The 23,238-nt window shown below is 40.3% G+C and overlaps 1 protein-coding gene across 3 annotated transcripts; it reads left to right on the top strand.

The window, feature by feature from the left end:
• The first annotated feature begins 317 nt into the window (after positions 1–317).
• LOC145909210 (diacylglycerol kinase beta-like) lies at positions 318–22,980 on the top strand. 3 transcript variants are annotated; one of them, XM_082996542.1, is made up of 24 exons: positions 318–517; positions 885–961; positions 2,610–2,733; positions 3,273–3,326; positions 4,009–4,113; positions 4,663–4,755; positions 6,421–6,573; positions 7,013–7,062; positions 7,294–7,368; positions 8,842–8,961; positions 10,657–10,774; positions 13,282–13,370; positions 13,950–14,066; positions 14,329–14,427; positions 14,915–14,987; positions 15,142–15,268; positions 16,085–16,245; positions 16,441–16,530; positions 18,298–18,461; positions 19,023–19,178; positions 20,614–20,770; positions 21,302–21,419; positions 21,685–21,745; positions 22,029–22,980. In XM_082996542.1, exons 1-24 carry the CDS (start codon positions 442–444, stop codon positions 22,134–22,136), a joined length of 2,565 nt encoding a protein of 854 aa, XP_082852668.1. In that variant the 5' UTR covers positions 318–441; the 3' UTR covers positions 22,137–22,980. The 3 variants fall into 3 exon arrangements, with proteins under 3 accessions (XP_082852668.1, XP_082852669.1, XP_082852670.1); XM_082996543.1 differs by lacking the exon at positions 3,273–3,326; XM_082996544.1 differs by lacking the exons at positions 3,273–3,326; positions 4,009–4,113.
• The last annotated feature ends 258 nt before the right edge of the window (positions 22,981–23,238 follow it).

The following is a 23,238-nucleotide window of genomic DNA, read 5'->3' as shown; positions in this document are numbered from 1 at the left end:
ATGTCAGACACTCCCAGAGATTTATTTTTGCTTCTGATTTGTCCTGAAATTATGTTTCCTCTATATCTTATCTTAATGCCTCATGGCATTGTCAAAGTCCAGATAAAAATATTGATTTTGGAATCGTATGAAGCAAACAAATAGTTTTTTCACCATTACATCATCAGGTGTTTTCAGATCAAACCATCTGGAGCCTATATAATAATAGTTTGCTTTAAATGCAAAAATTGTATTATTAAGTAAAGCAATTATTATCCATGGTTTTACCATTTTTGCATCGTGAACAAACATTCAAATGCCTATATTTTAACAGAAACCAAGGCAATAGGATAGTTTATAACTAACTGAAGCGTGTAGCACCATAAAGGATACCTTCTCCACAAATTGCACAAGGACTCGCCTTGATTTCTTTCATGACCAAGCACTTATAATACAACAGTGATGACAAGCACGTCAGACGGCGATTTCGTCATCCTAAGTCCAGAGGAATTCGAGAGGCTCCAAAAATATGCCGAGTGTAAGTGAGCGTTGAAGTGTTTGCCGAAACTGACAGAAGTACTTTATTGCACGTTTCTGTCACCTATGTTAAATTGTCCGGAAATCATTTCAAAGCTGTTTGATTTAACTTATATAGTCGTTTAGTGAAGTTATTTACACCCATATCGTTGTATAGGCAAAACTGTTTTTTTTTTGCTTAAATGCCCACAACAAGAGTGTGGTTATCACATTGCCGATTCAAAAAAATTCAATAAAAAATTACGCAACAGCATTTTCCTTGCTTATCATGCTTAAAAGATATTATCTTAACGCAGCCTACGTTTAACCCATCGTCACCTACGCACGAATCCGCCACAACGAGCCTTGACTCATTAATTGTTTTACAGACTCGTCGAAAAAACTGAAGGACGTAATGCTGGAATTTAACGAAGGAGGCGCCCTGGCAGGCTACAACAAAGAAGAGGTGTTATAACCCTGGCTTCCGTTTGTAATATAAATGTGATTAATAACGACTTTGTTGCTGTGACATACATGCCATGACAGCATCCGGCCATGCACATACGCCCTTAGGTGTTTGTTTGCGCCTGACACTTATACTAATATACAAATAGTAACTTAGCTCGGACACGGCTTCTATGCTGTTGGCAACAGTTCACACTTGATGCAACAAGTTAATTTTGGTGTACTATGTAGTTCCGTTGTTTGAGTGTGTAAAAACAGTAGCGTGGTATAAATGCTAAATTATTATAAACTTAAAGCTTTTTTCCTCGTAATGTCACAAGCCTTTCTACTAAGCTTCATGGAAATGCCGAAATGCCATGACACCGGTGAGGCAGAATTTCAAAATGGTCCCAGGGCTTTATTTGGTACCTACGCCAACCAGGCGTATCTCTGTGAAATTTAATTTCCGTTGAGGTTAAAGGGCCTTTTCTGCTAACTTACGGTTAACATCATTTAAAAACAGTTTGTATTTGCCTGCGTGCATCGGGCGTGCCATCTGCAGTGGAGCGACATTGACTTAGTAGTAAGATTATGTATCCACGGCATCACGTTTCTCACTCACTCACTGTTGTCTTGTGACGTCATCCACGTGCGTTTATTCGTTACATCATGTGTGGTAAACTGCGGTTTAACATTTCCATGTTGCCGTTTTGTCGCACAAAGTCTACATTGTTTCTCAGGAATTTACTATATATATGTACCATGGGGCCTGCGCGAATCAAGACAGTTTTCACTGTTTCTGTGTGTTTTCCAACTAAAGAAAACGCCAATAAGGATCCGTGAACTTATAGGTTTTAAATGCTTAAAGCGCAATGCACAATGCCCTGAACATGATTAACCTCCACTTATTGTAAACTATGCCAAAACAACTAGTAGAATTTGTATATTTCATGCGTCGACGCCGCTGCAAAAATAGCACTACTTCCCTGACATAATATGACGTTGTTAGAGCACGTTCGATGGCCGACCTGTCTTTAGTCAGCAGACCCAGTTTATTCTGGGTGTTTCCAAAACAAATTTGAGACCAAATAAATAAATATTAAAGAGCGTCGTTAAATTTTGTGTTTAACGTATAAAAATCATGTGCTTTCTGCTTCGTGATATTGATCAGCCATCTATCATTTGAAGGCATTCGTGTTCCATGTGTGTTAGAAATTGTCGACTTTAACGTTATGTTTGTCATCATTCACTATGCACAGTTCACTCAACATTGTGCGTTATTAGTTATGCATAGTATCGTTATATTGCATGAATGGTTATCCAACTTTAGGGAAATCTTGTACTATAGTACTCTGAAAGGTTGTACACAAGGAATTTAATCACATGTAAATTATCAGTTAAGAGTGTACAAAGCTTTTCTTGCAACGGCATGTCAATCAAAGTCTTAACTACAAGCTCTTTGAATTACACACATAATGTGTGGCCCCACACAGAAGAGCATTTCGCCGCCTTGTCTTTATAGCATTACCTTTAGCAACAGCATGGCCCCTGACAGTTGTTTTAATCTTCCAAAACCCTTTTCTATCAAACCAAAGCTATTTGTGTGCAAAACATGTAGCAGGTCTTCTGGCTTTCTCAATCCTCATAAAACGTCGATATTGTGTCTTCAGCCGATCGATTACCCAGGATTTAAAGTATTCATGCAAACGTATTTGGACGCGGACCTGCCAGATGAGTTCTGCACTCACATGTTCAGATCGTTCCAGAAAACTGATCCTCCGAAACCTACGGCCGGTGAGTGTCGTGGCCTCCTAGCTGTGATGTCGTTTGAGTGTGTTTTTGCTATTGTAAAGTGAAATGTGCTTTTAACTAATAGTTATTTGATGGCCTGTAGTAATGGTCAAATTTTATGGAGTTTTATTATCCGCATGAACCAAATAGGCACCAATATGTATTCAAGATACATTTCCGGTAAAACTACATTATACATATTCAGATGAAGATGTTCAAAAAGCTTCTCGTTGTATAAATAACTGCTTTGCTCTGTTTTTTTGCTGACACAGAACCCAAAAATGTACTGCATCTTGCGATAAATGTTTAACACGTGTATTTGAGCATGTCAATGTTGGCAAAACGTGAGGCACAAACCGACGCTTTTTGTTATGTTACGCCGACGCCAATGCTATAGTTGTGTATGCCTTGCTGTGTTTTAATACCCTGGCCACGGCACGAACACAAAATGCCAACCCAATATACGTTACTTTAAATACGTGGTGTGTACCAGCTGAGGCAGATTGTCAAAACGAACCAGTTCTAATTTTAACTTTGTCCAGGTGCCAATATCGACCTGACTTACCCCACTGCACTGGCCTGTGCCTCAATAGCAGGTTCGAACTATGCTCGCATTGCAAGCCCCACACACACATCTTTGTATTGCACACCTGCACTGATGCTTTATGCATGCAACTTCATTCGTGATTGTATGTAGATATGGTTATCTTGTCATTGGGTTTCGTTACAAACGCAGGAAAAACGGTACAATACAGCTGTTTGTTTAAAAGTATAACTGCAAGAAGAAATGTCTTCTTTTTCATTTTCTACAGACATTCTTTTTACTGCAGTTAAAAACTCTTTCGGTCAACACTACAGGTTTAAAAAAAGCACACATTAAGTTTTTTTAAGCTCTTTTGCGTACGTTTCCCAGTTAACTTGTTAATAAGACTTTCAGCTTACTATTTATTGCTTAAGACGTCATTTTGTACCTTAGATGCATGACATTGAGTGTCATCATCGCTTTCTTCAAGCTATGTTTTTGTTTAGCAAACCTACACCATTTCCAGATTTGCATTTCATAAACATGCAAGGCTCGTGAACTTATTCCTTTATTATAGCATTGCATGCCACACCCGGGGCTCTACGTTTTTGTCCAAACCAGGAGCCCCGATTTGCACATGTTTTCTGCTTAGCGCTTGTGTGTATGTTTGTGTCGTTACCGCAAAGTTAACCATAACCTAACATGCTACGTGATCTAACAACTTCCCAATTAACAACGAACGCGTACATGTATAGGCCCGTGCACAGACACAATACTAAAAAGCATGGCTGGAAACCGACCTACCAGTGTCAATGAACCTGTTGCTGACGAGCTCTTCGCCGCTCCAACTGACAATGGAGGTGGATATGAACATGTTTATTGTTGGCGGATGGTTTTCGTGTAGCCGCGATTTTAACGATGCTGAGGAGTTAATTTTTTTCCAAAATTATTCGACTTAGATAATATGTGGTGTTGGTGTAGATGAAATTGCTACTAAACTAACAGCTGCAACTACGCGTTTAGAATGCATGACACGGTCTTCATGTGATCCACGCATGAAGACTCCACGTTTCGAAGTATAACCGGCATGTTTAGACTAATTCTTAACACTTGCAACTAATGCAGTGACAAAAGGAACCTATGCCCCGATCACACATATTGCCCAGCGAGAAGGATGGTTGCCATGCCAACGCACTTCGTTTGAAGGTCGAATCGGGTTTTCTCAAGCGTCTTAACATTGTAGATATGGTGGTTACGTTTGCGCATAGAGACATTACCACAATTTTTGGACATTGTTGTTTTTTCACTTCCAGGTGACAAAATTTGCAATATGTTAAACGCAAGTGAAAGAAATTTTAATATAAAGCGCGTGGTTAAAGGCAAACTATTTACAATATTTTGAACTGCAGAAGCGAACGGAGGCGTTGGGGAATCCCATCAAACTGACACACTCAAGATCAACGCAGAGAAGGGAGACAGAAGATCAAAGCTTATGACTGCAGGTTTTAATTTTTTTTGACTAATTCCGTTTTGTTTGTCGTCAGGTTTTATTTGTTGTTTAGTTTCTCAAGCGTACCTCACGTGGCAAACTACATATTACGACCCCTGTGCTTTGACTGCATGCTGTTATATTTAATTCTTGTGATTTTACATTGGGACTGACATTTAAAAGCATTATCAAATGTTGAGTTGTAGGTTGCGACGAAGACGGTTTTGAAAGCAATTTTGAACAGAAAATGTCAGTGTTTATGGTTGCTAATTTCCCCTGATTCTGTTGTTTCAATACTCGAGCAGCTGAAACCTTTGCGGTATAACGCCCACGCGTTTATGTGGAGTGTTTCAGTTTTCAAATGTGCAAATTGGTTAGAGGGTTTGCAAACAGCGGGCAATGTAGATTATGATACGTTAAACTCTGTCCGTTGATTGAGTTCCTATTAAATGATTCCGGGAACCACTCCCTATTCTGATCTTGACGATTTCCACAGTTTTTTTCGAAAACATTTAAAGAAACATGCATTTCCAAGGTTAATTTGTTTGCTGTTTTGATAAAAATAATATATTGCGCCAAAAAGCAACGTCTAATATTTTGAAGCTAGTATACATATATACATACATGTTCTTCTCCATCTGTGTGAAAACGACTCGATAGAATACACATATCATTTTGGAGTCGTTTTAGTTCTGTCCAGTCTTTCCCGGTTTCGTGGAATTACGCTTAGAACAGCAGCAGCTGGCTTTAAGTTTTGTCACTGCTCATCCTTTTAAATTAGCCGCGAGCGAATTAAATCGTGCAATTTCGGTGCTCTGCGAGTCACAAAAACGCTATTTATATGTCCATGCAAACTTCGATTCACTGTAATGTCGCTACGAAAACATGCATGCATATGTGCCAACGCGCTGTACAGCTTTAAAACTTTTCAATCTGTTAGTACCCGACAGGCTTGTTGGTATGGTTCACCTCCGTCGGTTATGCGCTGTTATGATTACGTCAATATAATATGTTATTTCACTTTCAACTACATTGTGGTGTGCTATTAAGTGAATTCTTCATGTCCTGGTTACACCTCCTTTGCCGTTGTTAATGACAACAATATCTGATAGTTGTACTTACAGACAAGGATATTTTAGCAATGTACAGGATATTTCATAAGAATGCAATAAAATTCCTACTAACGTCCCTTGGTTATAAAACATTAAGTGCCTACTTGAGGTGCCAGAGAATGCACCCTTGTGGAAGTAGAGAACGCGTCATCAAAACCCCGTCTACTCTTTGTTGGAAAAGGTCAAATGTGACTATTAATATCCCAATTTCCCGCAGGTTTTCGCCCCGAAGGCGTCGCGCCCAGGGCATTAGTCAAATACAATTTGCTGGCAACTTGCCACTGTTGGACTGCTACTGGTTTTATGATACTGAAAGCGATGTTAACAAATCGTTCGTTTCCGCTGTTAAAAGCCTATTTGTCATGCAGATTATACTACTTATTAGGACAATAGGGTTGCGTGTCTATATTTTCAGAATTTTTCTGCGAATTTGATAATTGTATGAACAGCAATTTGTTGCATAATTGTGCTCGTTAAATTCGTGTTACCCGTTGCGTGTTTTTGGTATTGCCTTTATTGGAGAGTCATAGGCAAGCTCCATTATCTAACTGTTATTGTGGTTGCAGTTGCGCCGTTAAAGGCCATCACCTCTGGCATTGGGCCAAAGACAGAAACCAAGGCGGACACCATCCCCTCGGAGAACGAATCGGTTCAGTTAAAGGACATCGTGTGTTACCTCTCCCTTCTGGAGGGCGGAAGACCAGAAGATAAGCTTCAGTGTAAGTTTGATTTCTCAGTGAAAAGGCTCTAAAAATAGTAGTGCTGGTATGATGCCTTGGGGAAATCGATCAAAAGACGGTCTTGATTGGCAAGCTCTTCCGTTCGCCATGGTCTTTTTGCAGGTGTTTGTGTCGCTGCGATAATCTAAATCTGTACCGTGGCATTGTCTTGTGTGCCGCATGCGTCTACGCCTTCTCCGAGTGTGCAAACACAAAACGCGCAGAACAGCTGGTCAAAATATCGCCAACTTCATATGGCCGCTTAGTTTCAAGGAATTTTCAAAATTGTAGCAATGTTAAAACTGCCATACCCCTTCTCCCAAAATCGGTTTCTATTTAAACACTGTGCTTGATATTCATACAAAACTTAAGCAACATTTTGAATCTTGTCTAACCGCACACCAGTTTTACTTTCATCTTAATTGCGTTGTGTTTACAGTCGTCTTCAAGCTTTACGACACGGACGGCAACGGGTGTTTGGACAGCACAGTAAGTCAGCGACGTCTTCCATCCTAAACCTTTGAAGAAATGACTGGAACTATATTTTTAAAACATACTGATGAATGCAACACCTATAAAGTATTACTTAGAGAGATGCGAGCCATCATAATACCTGTACAAATGACAAGTAGTTTGATTGTAACAAACGATAGTTTGGTTTTGTATGTAGTGATACAACTTGACCTTACAGTGGGGTAACCTTTTGTATTTGTGTCAAAGGAAATGGAAAGGATAGTGAACCAGATGATGCACGTTGCCGAATACTTGGGCTGGGATGTTACCGAACTTCGTCCGGTGAGCTACAACTTTTAATCTAGATGTGTTGTTTTGTATGTATTATCGATACCATTTTAGGAGAAATTAAGTTTGCCGTTAAATTCCCGTTCTTATCGTAGTCGAAGCTCAAATAAAGCGAGCCGGCAAAGCATTTTTTCCGATCACTGAACATGGTTAAAAAATGTATGCGGGGTTTGTAAAGATCAGGGTTAACGCGAAAATGGAAGGGCAAGTTTAATTGTATGTTTGGGGCGGAATTATGATGCTGGAAAGGCAATGCTGTTAGCCGTTGTTCTGCACAATTAACCAGGGCAGGTAGATCAGCATTTGGTTACGTGATCTTTCCTGTGCAATACAATCAGTCACTCTTTGACATCACACAGCATTACGTGTCTGAAATCATCACCGTACTTTTGTTTTCGTATCTATCTGGGTGACAGTTCATACCACGTCATCGATAACAACATACCTTTGGTATGAGTAGCCTAGATTCTATTTTCCTGTAAGTCAAACCGCCAGTTGGTTGCATTGACGTGTCACACCCAAGCTGACTGTTTGCCTCCGTTTTAATGACGAGTTCGAAATCATCAGCTCGTCCATCCGTAAAAATTGCGTCAGAGCCAGGACTTTAGGGTTATTCACGGTCGCCAATGTGCGTTTTACTCACCACTGCGCACCCAAGTAAAACATTAGCGGTAAAGCGGGAATTCCGCCTCCTGGCATAAAATGTGAATAACAATGACTGCATGGAAGTTAGCTATTTCCTGTTTTTGTTCGTGCCTTTTGTATGCAAAGCAATACGTGTAACAATTCGAGGATATCCAAGCTGCAGACAGTGCCACTGTGCCGACCGTTAAGATCAGTGCACCAGTACAGCTGGGTGCGACTGTCAGTCTAACCTTGGCTTTTACTTGACCAGATGGTTGCACATTTTCATAGCTCTTTCTTTTAGACAGTGACCGCATTGATGAAAACAAAATCTATTTCTCAGTAGACCTTGGTTTCTTTCTGTTTGATCAACCAAAGTGTCTATCGGAAACCTACCAAACATATATATCTTTAGTGAGTTGCAGACAAGGCCACTGTTTCGACCTGATAGGTCTCATCAGTGCCGCTATGATTCGGAAGTCTTGCCTGCTATTTTGCTGACAAGATCCTTGTGAGCCACACCATAGCTGCATTGTTGATAACTATCAGGTCGAAACAGTGGCCCTATGTGCAAACCAAACAATATTGACTCTATTGCTTATACAAGTTATATCTATTTTGACTGATGGGTGGCGTTTCTTGTGATTGGCAAGAATGACGTTCAAAGTTTCGCATTTTTATCGGCAATTCGAGCAAAAACAATTAACCAATGAATTCACAACATATACGAAAAACATCAGTTTGTCCGCGCAATTGACGTTTGTCAAAAAAAACATAAATTGCGAACCATCCAATCTGAGTGTTTCTGATTTAAATTGCAAGCGATCTGTGTTCTCTATTCAGATCCTCCAGGAAATGCTGCACGAGATTGATTATGACGGGGACGGAGTTGTTACGTTGGACGAATGGATTCAGGGCGGTTTGACGACGATCCCTTTGCTGGTCCTGCTTGGCCTCGAAACGGTGAGAAAGCTTTAGACAATCTGTGTTCAGCAAATGACGCACCTGTAGCTGTATTGAGAGGAGGCAGATAATCCAAACAACTGGGCCTATGGTAAATTAGTTAGATTCAGTAAAATTGGTTATTCCTCCAACGTTTGGGCGCGACGTCGTCAACCAGTGACCTCTTATAACGACAAAGGTACCCACCAATGTTCTTTTCTGGGAATTTTGTAGTTACTTAGGGTCGTCTGTTTTATGTTGCCCATCAGTAAAGAGGTAATACTTGCAGTCCACATGGGCAGTACGTCATCGTGATGTTCAAGGTGGTTTTACCGGCGACGGTACTTTTTCTCAATTGAGAATAACGATGGATATACAAACATTTCGCATAAACTAAGCCGCTCTAATTCAACAACGACGTATTGTTCAATCGATGTAAATTCCACAGCAGTCGCAAGTATAAACTTTAGGCTTGGTGCAAACAGTAATGACCTTTCACTGAAAATAGCTTCATCGGGCACGACAGTGGGCAAATATTTGGGGACAAGCGCACTTTCCCGATGCTTACGTGCGCTTGGTCCTGTATGGCGTGACGAATATATATCGGAAAAATCAGTCATCTTAATCACACATCATGAACACACAGGACCACACACCTAATATTTGACGAGTCATCGTATTCGACACGTTGTTGTCTACATTCATAGCGGACATTTAACAAAAATTTAATGCTACTGTTACCTTAGCGATGTAGGTTATGTCAAGGGCGAATAAGGTAAAAAATTATGAAACTGGATGAAAGCGACTTTACTTCGAATGTGATTCAAAATATTATAAACGTTTGGAGTTGTTTGAACTCCTGTATCATAAAATAGTGCCATTGGGTGTGGAGTAACAGTGACCTTAAACGGCCTTTGCGAGTGAATGTCATCCAGCATTAATAAGAAATCACTCCAGTCCGCTCATTCGCTCCAACGAATTGCAAAATTGCCCGTTCCATTCACACCCACCTCCGGTCGCCCTTATCAAATATTCAACCCCACTGCCACCCCCCCTTAAACAAAATACCTCGCATTGATCTCTTAGTCACACATCGTGTTTAATAGTAACGAACAAGACCACCAGCAAACAAACCTTTATGGCCATGTTTGCTGGCCCGAGACGGCGTCATAATGCTCCACTATTGTGACGTCAGTCCTCCTCAACAGCCCTCGCGCTCCCTGCTTTTATAAATAGATCTAATACTTCCGAAAAGGTACACGATCTAGAGCAGTATGTTTAACGTTACCGGCTACGGGAAAAAAGATGTGTAAGGGTATGGGTTAGTGAAGCTATATGTGAGTATCGTTTCATGCTCGCATGCTGCGAGACGATAGGTTCGGTTTAAAGATCTAGTCGGTCGAGGTATGAGTGCGGCTGCTGTTTTGCTTGTAAAAGAAACCCTGGGATGTAATGGGAATTTTAATAACTTCGATGAGGGTTAGTCCAGCATCTGCGGTAAGAGTTAGACTTTAATATGCTTTCTTTGAAAGATAAATATTAGCGGTTGGACGTGTAAGCTGATGTGTTAGCTGTGAACCAAGAACAACAAAGCAGTGTATTTTCTCGTGGCTATGAAGTGCTTTTAGGTTATTCATCATGGCTTTACTTTCTGCTGTAATATTTTTGGTGCGTTGAAAGATTATCTGAAAGATGACGTTGTGTTTTCATCTGCAGAATATCAAAGACGACGGCACTCACTCATGGCGACTGAAGCATTTCAACTCACCGGCTTATTGCAACTTCTGTCTCACAATGCTTGTTGGAGTTGGCAAGCAGGGCCTGTGCTGCACTTGTAAGTATACATACCGTTACCAATTGATAATACAGAGCACTTTTTGCCTGTTGAGCGTTAAGTTTTATTGCTGTGACGTGCGCAAATCTCATGTTTTCGATAACGACAGAAATTTGATAAAACACGCCATAGGGCAATTACAGGCCCGCATAAGATTGGGATCAAAATTATTATTGGCCAAACATGCGTTCAGATTATAAAAACAGCTTCGATCAATGATTTGGTGCTATGTGCATTTATTTTTACAAATCCTTGTTACATCGAATATACTGGTTGAAAGAATAAAACACTGGTTCCATAAACATATAGGAATTGCTGGAGTCTCATGTAAAATGTGGCTTAAACTCGTTTTGACATTCATAGCGATTCGACAATCTTGAATTATTTATGCTGATAACATGTAAGTTAATTTGGACACCCACCACGAGACAAAGCAGCCAGCGACCTAAAAATTGCGTTCAATATTATGCGTGGATTTTCAGTTTGTTATCCCCGGCTGTATTCGTTTTTGGATCAGTTAGAGTAATCCAGGGGCGCACAACCTTTGTACTAATGCCAGTCGTATAACACAGACTTTATTTCACCAACGGCCGTCAGTGATTCCATGCTGATAATTTCGCATTTGCTTATGACTAATAGTTAATTAAATTTTATGTTTAACAGTTTTTCTTACCTAAACATACATGACGTTATTCTGTTTTATAACAAAGACTGGCCAATGTCATAGCCAAATAACCAGGCAAAACCTGATAATTTTGGACAATACACGCATGTGTACGACCGCATGAATTAGCATCGCACCCCTGGAGTAATCCTTTGCTGAGTGTATAAACGTTTAGATTTTATGAGATTTCTAAAAAATGCAGCAGGGTATATTAGTCAAACCGACAGTATTGTATTTGGGTATTGCGCAAGTTACAGAAAGCAATAAACTTTTTAGCCTTTGGACTTTATAAGAATTATTAATTGGACTTTCCAAACCGCGTCAGCCTTTTGTGACGCAGGCATAGTTGTGTTTGACGTCTGGCGTCCTAAAAGCGGTTGTGACAGGAGGTTTTTGATTTGCCTTTAAAGTCGTTTTGTCCTGTGGTGTTTCCCAGTGTTTTTGCAGGTTTCAGTGTTCATAGTTTTCATTTCCGCTACGTTTTGGGGTTAAATTTAGCCCAGTGTGGTGCGCTGCAGTGGTAACATCCTTTTCTTAAGCCTCTTAGTTGTTCAAGTAAGCGTCACAAGAACACAATGCTCCTGCTGGTCGACAAAAACGTTTTGCTCTTGAAACTTAGCCTCAGCCACCGCTAAATATACCGCTTGGCTTATACCCAATAATGGTTTATATATAGAAGACCTGGAGTCGGGCTTTCGAACTTCTATAATGGATTGAACGCACGTTTAATGAAAACTATAAATAAATGCGCCGGTTCGGGGGACAAGACCCCATTTAACGGTCACGCATATCCTGGCTGTGATTAATTGCAACGCACCAGGAACAAACCACGCAGAGGTCAAAACTGGTTTTCATATTCCTTACGTATCAACACTTCTATATGCAGTCTTTTGTTTTTAATTCATCATCTTTATGTGGCTCGCGACTTGACATTAGCACCAAACGTAAGACGTGCTGTGCGAAAGTTTCGGTCTCTGATGCGACGTCGTCTTATAGGCTTGAAGGAGAAAACCTCTGGCCAATCCTTCGCAGAATAGGGTGACTGGCCTTAATGTGCAAACAAACCTTGCACTCCGTGCTTGCGTGCAAACCGCTCTGACATTTGCGAAGGATTGTGCAAATGACGCGTCTCCTGTAACCAAAATGCCAATGGTGTTTGTGTTGAATCGTAAACCAGAAAACATTGTTCTGGAGGTATTTGCGACTAATATGGTAAAAAAATGGAAATTTGTGGCATTGTTTTAAGCAAAAACGAAAGTCATTGAAACCTCGTGTCGGAATTTCCACAGTACGGGTCACTGATTTTAACCTAACCACCTCGCATATGCTGTGTTTTCAAAAATGTTTCAGAATTGTTGTTTGCACCAAAGGTTTTAACACGTATCCTGGTCATTTTGTATTGTGTACATTCTCAGAACAGCCAAATTGCGCGTGGAAATTAGAGCGATAAAACATATGTTACCTATAAGGTTCATGTGACCCTGCAGCTTCCTTCGCATATAACATCGCGACGATAGCGGTAACGTCAATCGTCTGTCCAGTTCTCTGCCAGATCAATACGTAGGCCCTTATTGTGTACTGATTAAACAGAATAATCCCGAGGTTTATACAGCCTTTATCCCCTATATATAAATGACCTTTTCTTAAAACAATACATATTTTCTGGTAGGCAACCATTTTATACTGCAGGTCCCCCAGATAGACCTAATCCAGTCCATAACCATGTTTCCTAAATGATCTATTTATAGAGGGCCTTCAGTATTACAAGGTTACCGTTGCAAATGTATTGAAGCAAAGAAACCATCACATCCGATACATGTTTATGTATATATTGTGTTTACAGTTTGCAAGTACACAGCCCACGAACGTTGCGTCAGTCGCGTCCCTGCCAACTGCATTCAGACTTACGTCAAATCGGCCAAGGAATCTACAGTAAGTATTTCATGATACCTGAAAAAGGTGAAGCTAGAGACTCTAAACCCAAATCTATGTAACATCTGTGTAGCGATCTTTCCAATTAACCTGGAAGAAGTCGTTTAAAATTCTTGCGTATCCTCGTTTGAACTACAGCCTTTTCGCCGCAACGTACAAAGCCCGACATTTAAGTGGCCTTTCGGCCACCCTGTTTTCCGAAAGGTTGAAGGTATCGGGTTGCATGGAATGCCCGACACGCAAAACCGCTCCGCAAATTGTGGAGGAAATAAAAAACCATTAGGTGAACAGTTTTACGTCAGTAAGGGATAAAATGTGGTTTTGGAAAACGCCCTTATCTTTAATCCACTGTGTGGTGACCAGGCAAGCATTAAAGAAGACTGATACAGAAAACTATTGGCAGCATTAGTCAGGCGCCTAACCCATATACCAAGAAGAAAACTTAATCGAGTTGAAACCCCGGAATGATAAAAAAAAGAAAAAAAAAGAAAATTATGTCAATGAAAATTTCAATCAAAATTGTTTTCAACTGTAAAACAAACTGTAGAATGTATGTTTGAACTGTTTTCGGTTTTGCAGAAACTAAACCACCTCTGGATTGAAGGCAACAATGCTGGCCCCTGCGACAAATGCAAGAAACAGATCAAATGTTTTCAGGGACTAACAGGTCTTCATTGCAGATGGTGCCAAATGACGGTAAGTAATACACTGTGGTATGATTGTTTCGGACTTTTATACCAAGCAAAAGCTGACTTTACCCTTAGCAAAATACACCCTTAATTTCATTATTCACAAGTAAATTTGGTGAAAAAATCATTAAACGCATTTTTTTATTCTGCGAATGCTTGTAAATAGGAAATAAGAAGTAAACAATAATATTGCACAGTCGCACTGCTTTTACATTGCAACTTTACAATGTACAATCCTTCCGTAAGTTCTTCTTTTGTTTGGGTTTCAGTATCACAACAAATGTGCATCCCACATCCCCACCGAATGCACGCTCGGGAAAATGCGCCCCCACACCTTACCACCCAGCTGCATCTGTCCTGGCCTTTTGGTGAGTGTTTAAGTGAGTTCGAAACTGTACATGTGATAATGCGTCCAAAACCTGTCCGTTTTGAGCACTGTTGTTTTGGCATCAAGCTTATATGCTCGAATCCTTCATCGAGAACACTTTTCCTCTTTAGTCACAACAAGAGAGCCCATTTTAACGTGCTTGTATTGTACGAGAACTGTACAGTTTATTTGTAATTTTTCGGTTTTGAAACGTTGAGTTCACATCCAATGACATAAGTCTCCTGTTCGTGGAAATTTCCGAAACAGCTGCTATTAGTGGTTATATCAGTATTCCTATTATCAGTTACAGTTCTGCAGATGTTGGTTTCATTTCAGAAAAATATGTTTCGTCGTATTTGCTGCTGTGATCGTTAAAAATACGTTAATTTACCTTGGTTAATTTGATCCGGTTTTCGTTATGTCACTCTCACTCAATGGTTATATGGCAACTGAAACCATGTCAATATTTGTCATCCTTACTTCTGCAGCAACAGGATCGTCCTCGTTCGAGAGAAAACAGTTCTGCCGACGTCCCCAACACTGGTGGAGAGAACGACAAAAGTAAGGTTTAATGTAAATAAAGTATTGAGACAAAATCACCATTCACAACACGTAGTTCTAACTAACTAATGATTCGGTAACAATGCATAAGAAATCCATGCGTTGCAATGCGTTGAAAAGTGCTCTGATAACAACGTGGTTATAAAATCTGCAGGCAAGATCATGAAGAGAATGAACTCAATGTCATGGGATGGTCAAGGTCTTCAGGTTACCCCGTTACCCAACACTCGACCCCTGCTTGTGTTTATTAACCCTAAGAGCGGAGGAAAGCAGGGAGTGCGGTGAGACTTTTATGACCAACCTTAAGATGACTCGACTCCCGTATCTGTGTTATTAAAAAGAGTTCGTTTTGATTGTAGGATATTACTATGAGGTTTAATATAGGAGAGAGATATAAATGGTAATATTTATAAGATTAAGAGTAGTAAGTTAAATTGGTTTAGACGAAAACTTAATTATTTCTTGTCAACTTTATGTCTGGTTTAGATTAACTTCATTACAGCACACAGTGTGCAACCTATAATCCAATAACCCCTTTTTAAGCTTTCGTTTTCACCACCGACGCAAAAGTAAATATACCACCCTTAAATATTTAATGATGTAGCAAACGCAATGTAATTTAACCGGTGGTGATGCCAATACTCTACCATTACTCATTAAGCCACTCTTCAATGATGGTTATTGATTTTATAAGTATGGGCAAGAAGTGTATTGAAATTAAATGGACTTTTAAAGGATGTAAATTAAGTCTTTGTGTCCCATGAGACCTTGGTCGATGAATGGGTTGAAGTCTGAAAGTGCGATTATATTAATGGTTGTTTCGGTACCAGTGGTTGACTGTGTTTTTTTCACAATTACATGTAGCGTATCTTTTTTTATCTTCTTTGTGGCGATTTTGTATCTAACGGTGCTCAACTATCTCTATTCGTATATAAGAATGGTGATTTAAAGTTCAATTGTGATAAGGGTCACAGGACGTCGCCTGCAGTTTAAACTTGACAGTGCAAGCCAATGGAAGTGTTGTTTCAAAAAAACTTCACAAACGAATATAATTTTCTTGAACAAAGCAATCCTTGCATCATGAAATTTGTTTTCAGACTCCTCCGAAAAATGCAAGGACTTTTGAATCCCCGCCAAGTTTACGATCTTTCAAAGGGAGGACCCATGCCCGGACTCAATTTCTTTCACGACGTGGAAGACTTTCGGGTTCTTTGCTGCGGGGGCGACGGCACAGTAGGATGGGTCCTCGATTGCATTGGTGAGTGACGTCAGTAATCAAAACTTCCTTGTCCACTCGCACGTGTTTACGTCACTAGAGAAAACAAGCTCACAAAATTTTGACACATGCGTATTTGTGATGAAAACCATCTTGCTTTCACCGGTCAACTTCCAACAAACTAGAAGCTGGTTTATGTGTTGGTATCATAAATTAACAGTTGTTTTCTCTTCACAGATAAAAGTCAATTGGTGAAGAACCCAGCAGTGGGTATTCTACCTCTGGGCACTGGGAACGACCTTGCGCGTTGCATGAAATGGGGAGGAGGTACGGGCGTCTTTGTTTGTTAAGATATTCTACAACTTTCACAAAAAGACTTCCAAAACTGTGTGTATTCCAATAAGGACGCGTTTGGGGCGTTTCACCATTGCTAATTATACGCCCACATAAAAGTGCATCGTACGCAAAACCAATGTACCGTACTGTTTAGCGAAGGGTGATGATGTTTAAATAACTGGGTAACAATGTGCAAGTCAAGTCCCTTCTAAGTTGGTATAAGAAGCAATTTACTTGATTTGTAAGTGACATTTTGAGGCTACATACGCACCTCATTGAACTTTGGTATTTCAAGTCAACCGTGGGTGACATTTAACTGGGCGCAATTCGTCACTCGACAAAAACAACAAATCACGCTGCATAGGAGAAAATCGCTTTCTGTTTTGGGTCAAGATCACACGCTTGCGTTGCCCTGCGCGTTGTGACAACATTGCACACACTGAGGGGGTCAAGTAATTTATAGGTTTACAAACACGCCTCTAGAATGAGAATAACAATCCTTTTAAGAAATTGAGAATTGTGAAGATCCAAAAAAAATCAGACCTAGAAAATCTGTAGAACGTATAGGAGAATGTATGGCTCGTTTGTCCCCACCTGTACATGCGCCTAATATGGGACACATGTGTTGGTCAGCTGGGTATAGCCCGTAGCCTGCATTGTCGTTAGTTATGTTTACCGCAGAAGGGACATATATGTATGTTGCACAGATGAGACCTTGTAGGTCCAAACATTGGCCATCTGTACGCAGCTTACACAATGTATGTCTCTGTTTTTAAATTTCTGTCGTCTCTGCTAAAATTTGAGATAAAACCAATCTGTGCATTTTATGTTCAGGCCATAGGGTGAGCCTGAAATCCAGGCCATTAAACGTATGTCGTAAGTTCAGGAATAATAAGTACAACGGTCCGCAACGACTTTTGTATCAAAAAATAATTCCTTCACAGGCATGAAAAAAGTTTTGATGAATTTGTCGGTGTGTTTTCCATTGTTCTTGGTGAAAACAGTATACGTGTATTTTAAGGCCACCGGACACAATTTGCCTCATGGCAATCAGAGCCTTAATGCAGCACCGCGCATTTGTATTACGTTTCTGTCTCCATCATCCGTAAATCCTGAACAATAATTCACGCGAGTCGATAGGTTGGTGTGGAAAGTAAAATTTGCATCCTTGCACATAAAAGCACAAAAGGGCGTAATAAGTCGTCCGCGAACATTCCGTTCAGGGCGCTTTATCCCATGAACGCCATATGCGCTCGATGATCGACCTCATCTATTCTCAGAACGCAATAAAACACCTTTTAACCAAGTGACTCCAGCAAAGGACATAAAACACGCTGCGTGGTATCGGAAAGTGGGAGGTAGATGTGTAATATCCGCTGTTTTGGAAAACGTGGTCGTCGTAGGTGGTGTACAGAGCGATTAGTGCGGTGCACTAACTAGTTTTTATTGAAACGGGACACTCCAAGATTTTGATTTTGACTAATTCTTTTTTGGTTTCAACACTTCTACGTCTCAGTGCAGATCTTAAACAGTTTGACTGTAAATATCAAATTTTGAATAGTAGAAAGTTGCTTCCAACCTTCTCTAAAATGTTTCGGTATGTACGTGTATATATGCTGTATAGTATCGGCCACTAGGTTCTGTGCAGTACATTAGAAACATTCGAGACGCTATTGTGTAAAACTTAAGCTAATCTGTCCACTAAACTGAAAGAAACCCTTTGCTCCATATTAAATCGGTTTCCTTTTCATGTTGTAGGATACGAGGGCGCAAGCATGATGAAAGTCCTACAACAACTTGTAACCAGCGATCTGGTGAATATGGACAGATGGAACCTACGTGTTGAAGCAAAGGAGGGACTTACCCAGAAGGGAGATCCCGTACCCCTATCCATCATGAACAATTATTTCTCAATCGGAGTGGTAAGTATTAATATTATGATCTGCAGAACATACAATACACGCAATGAATAATTTTGAACCAGAGCAGAAACTTATACAGTCTATTACAGATGTGGGCAAATTAAAATCTGACCCAAGGGCCAAATATGTTCCGTTGGGTCATTTATTCTTGCCCGCCGAACTTTGGCATAAATGAGTGTTGCTCAAGAACACTATTCGTACTGCAGTTGTATTCAATTTTAGTGCATTTCCGTGCGTTTTCGGAACTCTTGTTAGCTTATGTATATTAGTTTGTAAAAAAAACAGCAATGTAAACACTATTTGTACACTTCTTTACTCACAATGGCTTGGCCATTATCCCCAATGTGAAATTGTTGACAATTGTTTTGCCCGTGATTCGCTAAGTTTGTCCACCGCTGGTCTAGGTTGATCAAGGATTTTTGTGTCCTATAGTCAGCATCACCCGCTGTACACAAAATATGTACATTACTTTATTTTATTTCAATTCGCGGAAATAAACTGAATGACTATTACCACACGTAAAAATAATATCAAGATTTCCATGAATCTTCTTTTCGACAGGATGCCATGATCTGCCGGAAGTTCCACGTGATGCGCGAAAAACACCCGGAGAAGTTTAACAGCAGAATGAAGAACAAACTATGGTACTCGGCATTTGGGACTCACGAAACATTTGCAGCCTCATGCAAAAAGCTCCATGACAACTTGGAAGTTGTGGTAAGTTTAGGAAAAAACTTGTCCCAAGCAGGGCCGGTCCTAAAAAAAGTGGAACCCGATTAGGAAACAGAATGCTGGTTCTGCATTTCATCCAAAAATGAGTCTTAATTCGAGTTTACCTTTGTTTTGTTTCATGGGGGTCTACATGGTCAATTGTGAGACCCCCCCACAAGCCCGGGCACGATTTGGCCTAATGTGCCAAGGGCCGGCCCTGGTCCTAATGCCAAATGATCAATAATGTGAACAGAAAGCTTGGACTTGGTATATTCAAGTATTGTGTGGTACAATGCTTATTGGAATATATACATCCAGTGGGCACATAAAAAGGTTTTAGCTTCGCGATGATTGTTTCATGGTTATGAAAAGCAACATTTCTATTTTCGTTACAAACAACAAATATTGACGACATTGCTGAGTCTTACTTCTTCCAAGTACATTTTTTGCATTCTTACAGAATGCTTACCGCGCAGACGTTTTGAACTACCGCAATCGCAAAGGCCAAATTAATCTCTGACGCATATTTGCGGGTTGGGACGCAAGAAACGTTTGACGTAAATCCTGTTTGTCGTTGATTCCAATGCTTTCGCTCGACAAAAGCGTAAACGTGTCATTCCACAAACACATTAGTCGATGCAAAAAAGGGCAAATAAAAGGGCGTTTTATTAAGGAGTGCGCGAGATTTTGTACTGCTGCCCCCGATTTCGTTCGCGTATAAATCCACGCTTTAATAAGTAACGCTTCTCCATCACCTGTCAATTAAACCAGGACAAGGACCAGATTAAACTACGATCGGTCAGAGAAAAGCGCTCGATTCGATATATCGATTTCAGAACGCAAATCGATGCTATTCCACTCACAAGCGCATTTGGCGTCGCACATCCAATCTTTCCGCTCTCTGGTGCGTGTACAGTGATTACCAGTCGTGACCCTGCATCTATTGGGTTCGACGTTATATTGTGCACATAAATGGCTCACTGGGCACGGAAGAAGGGAAATCGTTACATTCCAACTGTATTTTAGGCCGATAATTTGAGAACTGCCCTCTGACCCTATCCACAACAGTGTGTGTAGTTTGCTCTCATAAATTTAGTCTAAACAATGCACAGCGTTTCCTATATTTTTATATCGTCAACACCAAAAACCTAACAGTATAGCATTACATTATAAATACTTTGTACATCTTTAACCAGCGTTCGAGTTTAACATTTCGCACTAAGACGCGTATATGCAGATTTTACTCCGCATAGGTAACTGTTGCGGGCCCTTAAACATCGCCTAAACGTACGGAACCTGTAATTGCTGGCTATCGTTATTGACCGGAAAAGCCCTTAATCCCGTGACCACCGGAATATTATACGATCATTTTTCTGACCAAGCTCAGAGCTATATGCTACTTATTATTCCGTTCAAGAGAGCTTAAACCATTTCCTTATAGGTTGATGGCGTGAAGCTGGAACTCTCACGCAATCGCTGCCAGGGCATTGCCATTCTAAACATCCCCAGCGTTTATGGGGGCACAAACCTGTGGGGACCATCCAAAAAGAAGGGAAGAGGGAAGGACACGAGTGGTGACCTTCGCTATGCAGTTCAAGGTGATTTTTGTGCGATTTTTTTCGCCAGTTCAATGTCACGCAGTGACGGTTGGTGTAAATGAAATAACATTTTCAAAATTTAAGAAATTTTGCTTCGGCTGTATTGTTGAGACCTGTATTAGGTCGAAGCAGTGGCCATCTGTCTGCAGCTCACCATATAAGAAGTTTTGAATGTTTGCTTACTAAACTACACGCCTCTTTTACGCCTGGGTAACAAGGCCAATATTGCCAAATTCATACAACTGTAGTATTCTTTTGTTTGAGAACTGTTCCTCGGGCATAAAGTTAAGGGATTTTTTATATTTACCTTTTTTCTTGCGTTTTGGCGTTTATGTACATGATAACGTGTTGCCATATAACCCTTAAGAAGTCTCACCAGATGGTAAACGAAACGTCGGTTATAATAAAAATCTCGTAACTTTACGCTAGAAAAACAGTTCTCAAAAATTACGATACCTGGCAGCAGGAATAGCAGCATATATGTACTATTCTAGTCGCTTATCACATTCACTAAAACCTTCCTTTCTGTAGAAATGGGAGACAAGAAGTTGGAGGTGGTGGGGTTGGAAGGGGCGATGGACGTCGGCCAAATAATCTCAGGTCTTAAAGCTGGAAAGAGATTGGCACAAGGGAGTGACATAAAAATCACGTGAGTAGGCGCCGTCATAAATTATGCTGAGGTCAGCAAATTCTGTAACTGATGAGCAAAGCTAGACGAAAACATGTTTAAATCTCTTAACATTATGGAAGTTAATGTTTTTGTCTAGTGGGTCACTCGCTACTAGCATTCTAGAGGATTGAAATGTACTTTTTAACCCGCTTTGTCACTCATACAAACACACCATACATCTTGGATTATTTTATTTTGCTGCGTGAACGCGACCTTGAGTCTCTGACTGTAACTTTGTATTCAGGACGCAGAAGTCTTTTCCGATGCAAGTGGACGGTGAACCGTGGATGCAAGTTCCATGCACGGTAATATAAACTATTTTCGCTTTATAGATAACTATACTCAAGCGACCTTGAGTAATACAATCAGAATATCAACAAATTACTTTTGCAAAGCTTCACAAAACTGCTACACAACATGTTAACAGCAACGATTTTCTATTTTTGAAACTGTGGCATTGCTAGGAATGCGAACAGAACATTTTGTCCTATCTAAAAAGGTTCACAAGCATTATTGGCAAACTCGTTTGGCATTTTGGTTTGATCGTAATGCTTAAAGCGTAGTTAAATGTTGACGTCACTTGTGTAGATCCACGTGACGCACAAGAACCAAGTACCTATGATGATGGCGTCATCTGGTGGACAACCCTCAGTGTTTTCCTGTCTGAAGAAAAACATGGTGGACGACGACAACTGAACAAACTAACGACAGGGCTTTTCATGTGACTTTTCCCAACGCGCGATTTTGTCCAGAAAGCAAATTATTATTTGAGATACAAATACTGATACTCGTACTTTCAGCGCCTGTATTGCCAGTGATGATTTTACTTTGGCGTGGAACATTTCTGTGCGTTTACCTTGCCTTGCTTTCGGCCGTTAAGGATTTTCAGTTGCGCATGCCGCGCAATATCCAATCGATTTAGTTCAAATTTAGACCTGAAATTTGTTTGCGTGCCCAAGCTTGTAGTATGAAAGTAGCGACAAGCAAAATGAACTTTAGTGAACCACAACAAAACATAGAAATCTTACAGACGCGTTTCATGCAAGCTGCATTGATTCGTGGTCGTATCCAAGTTTTATTACTATTAGACCTTGTATGTCGAGGAGTATAACATCCACATACGTTTATTTGTTAATTTCAACTGTTTCTTTCTCGCGTTCCAAGACCTGGTATACGATAATTGCACTTAATCCACAGTCGACCGCGTGCTCATGGGTTTTGTACGTTTTTTTCCCGCCACTATTTTGGTGGCAGGAGAAAACAAATCCCATGCGCCACCTAGTGTTCGCATGTTTGCTTCTTTGTCCCTTGGAGCAAAAGCGCTTTGGTTTGGGAATCTCCGGAACGCCCGGCATTTGTTAACTTACATGTTCCAGATATTTATTGTTCGTTTCCGTTCGTTCCTTATTTCTCTCATCGTTCGTAGATTGATTCGTTCCCTAAAGTACTAAATGTAAAAAAAGTGATTCTCGGGGCACTGGCTGAGTACATTTCGTACACGAAAAGTCGCACAGTACTGAATAAACGATCTTCTCGGCGATACCGTTGTTTAGATAACAGTGTTCCTCAACCAGTGTGTGGACCCAGGAAAAAGTATGTTTGGGGATGTAACCAAATCAAACACCGCGCTTAAAAGCACAAGAAATAAAGATATTCTTTCTTCTAATTGGTCCCGCAATTCCAGGTCGTGGGTGTGTTTAACCTCTACTGAAGCGTTGTCGCTAACAAATAGGCCACTCAATTTTTTTTAAAAGAAAAGGAAATTCACTCCACACAAAAACAATGGACCTATTTTAAA

This window comes from Ascidia mentula, chromosome 7 (genome assembly GCF_947561715.1).
Source record: "Ascidia mentula chromosome 7, kaAscMent1.1, whole genome shotgun sequence".
In the NCBI taxonomy this organism is placed as follows: domain Eukaryota; kingdom Metazoa; phylum Chordata; class Ascidiacea; order Phlebobranchia; family Ascidiidae; genus Ascidia; species Ascidia mentula.
The sequence above is the reverse complement of the archived record's forward strand: the minus strand, read 5'-3'. Positions and strand labels throughout refer to the sequence as shown.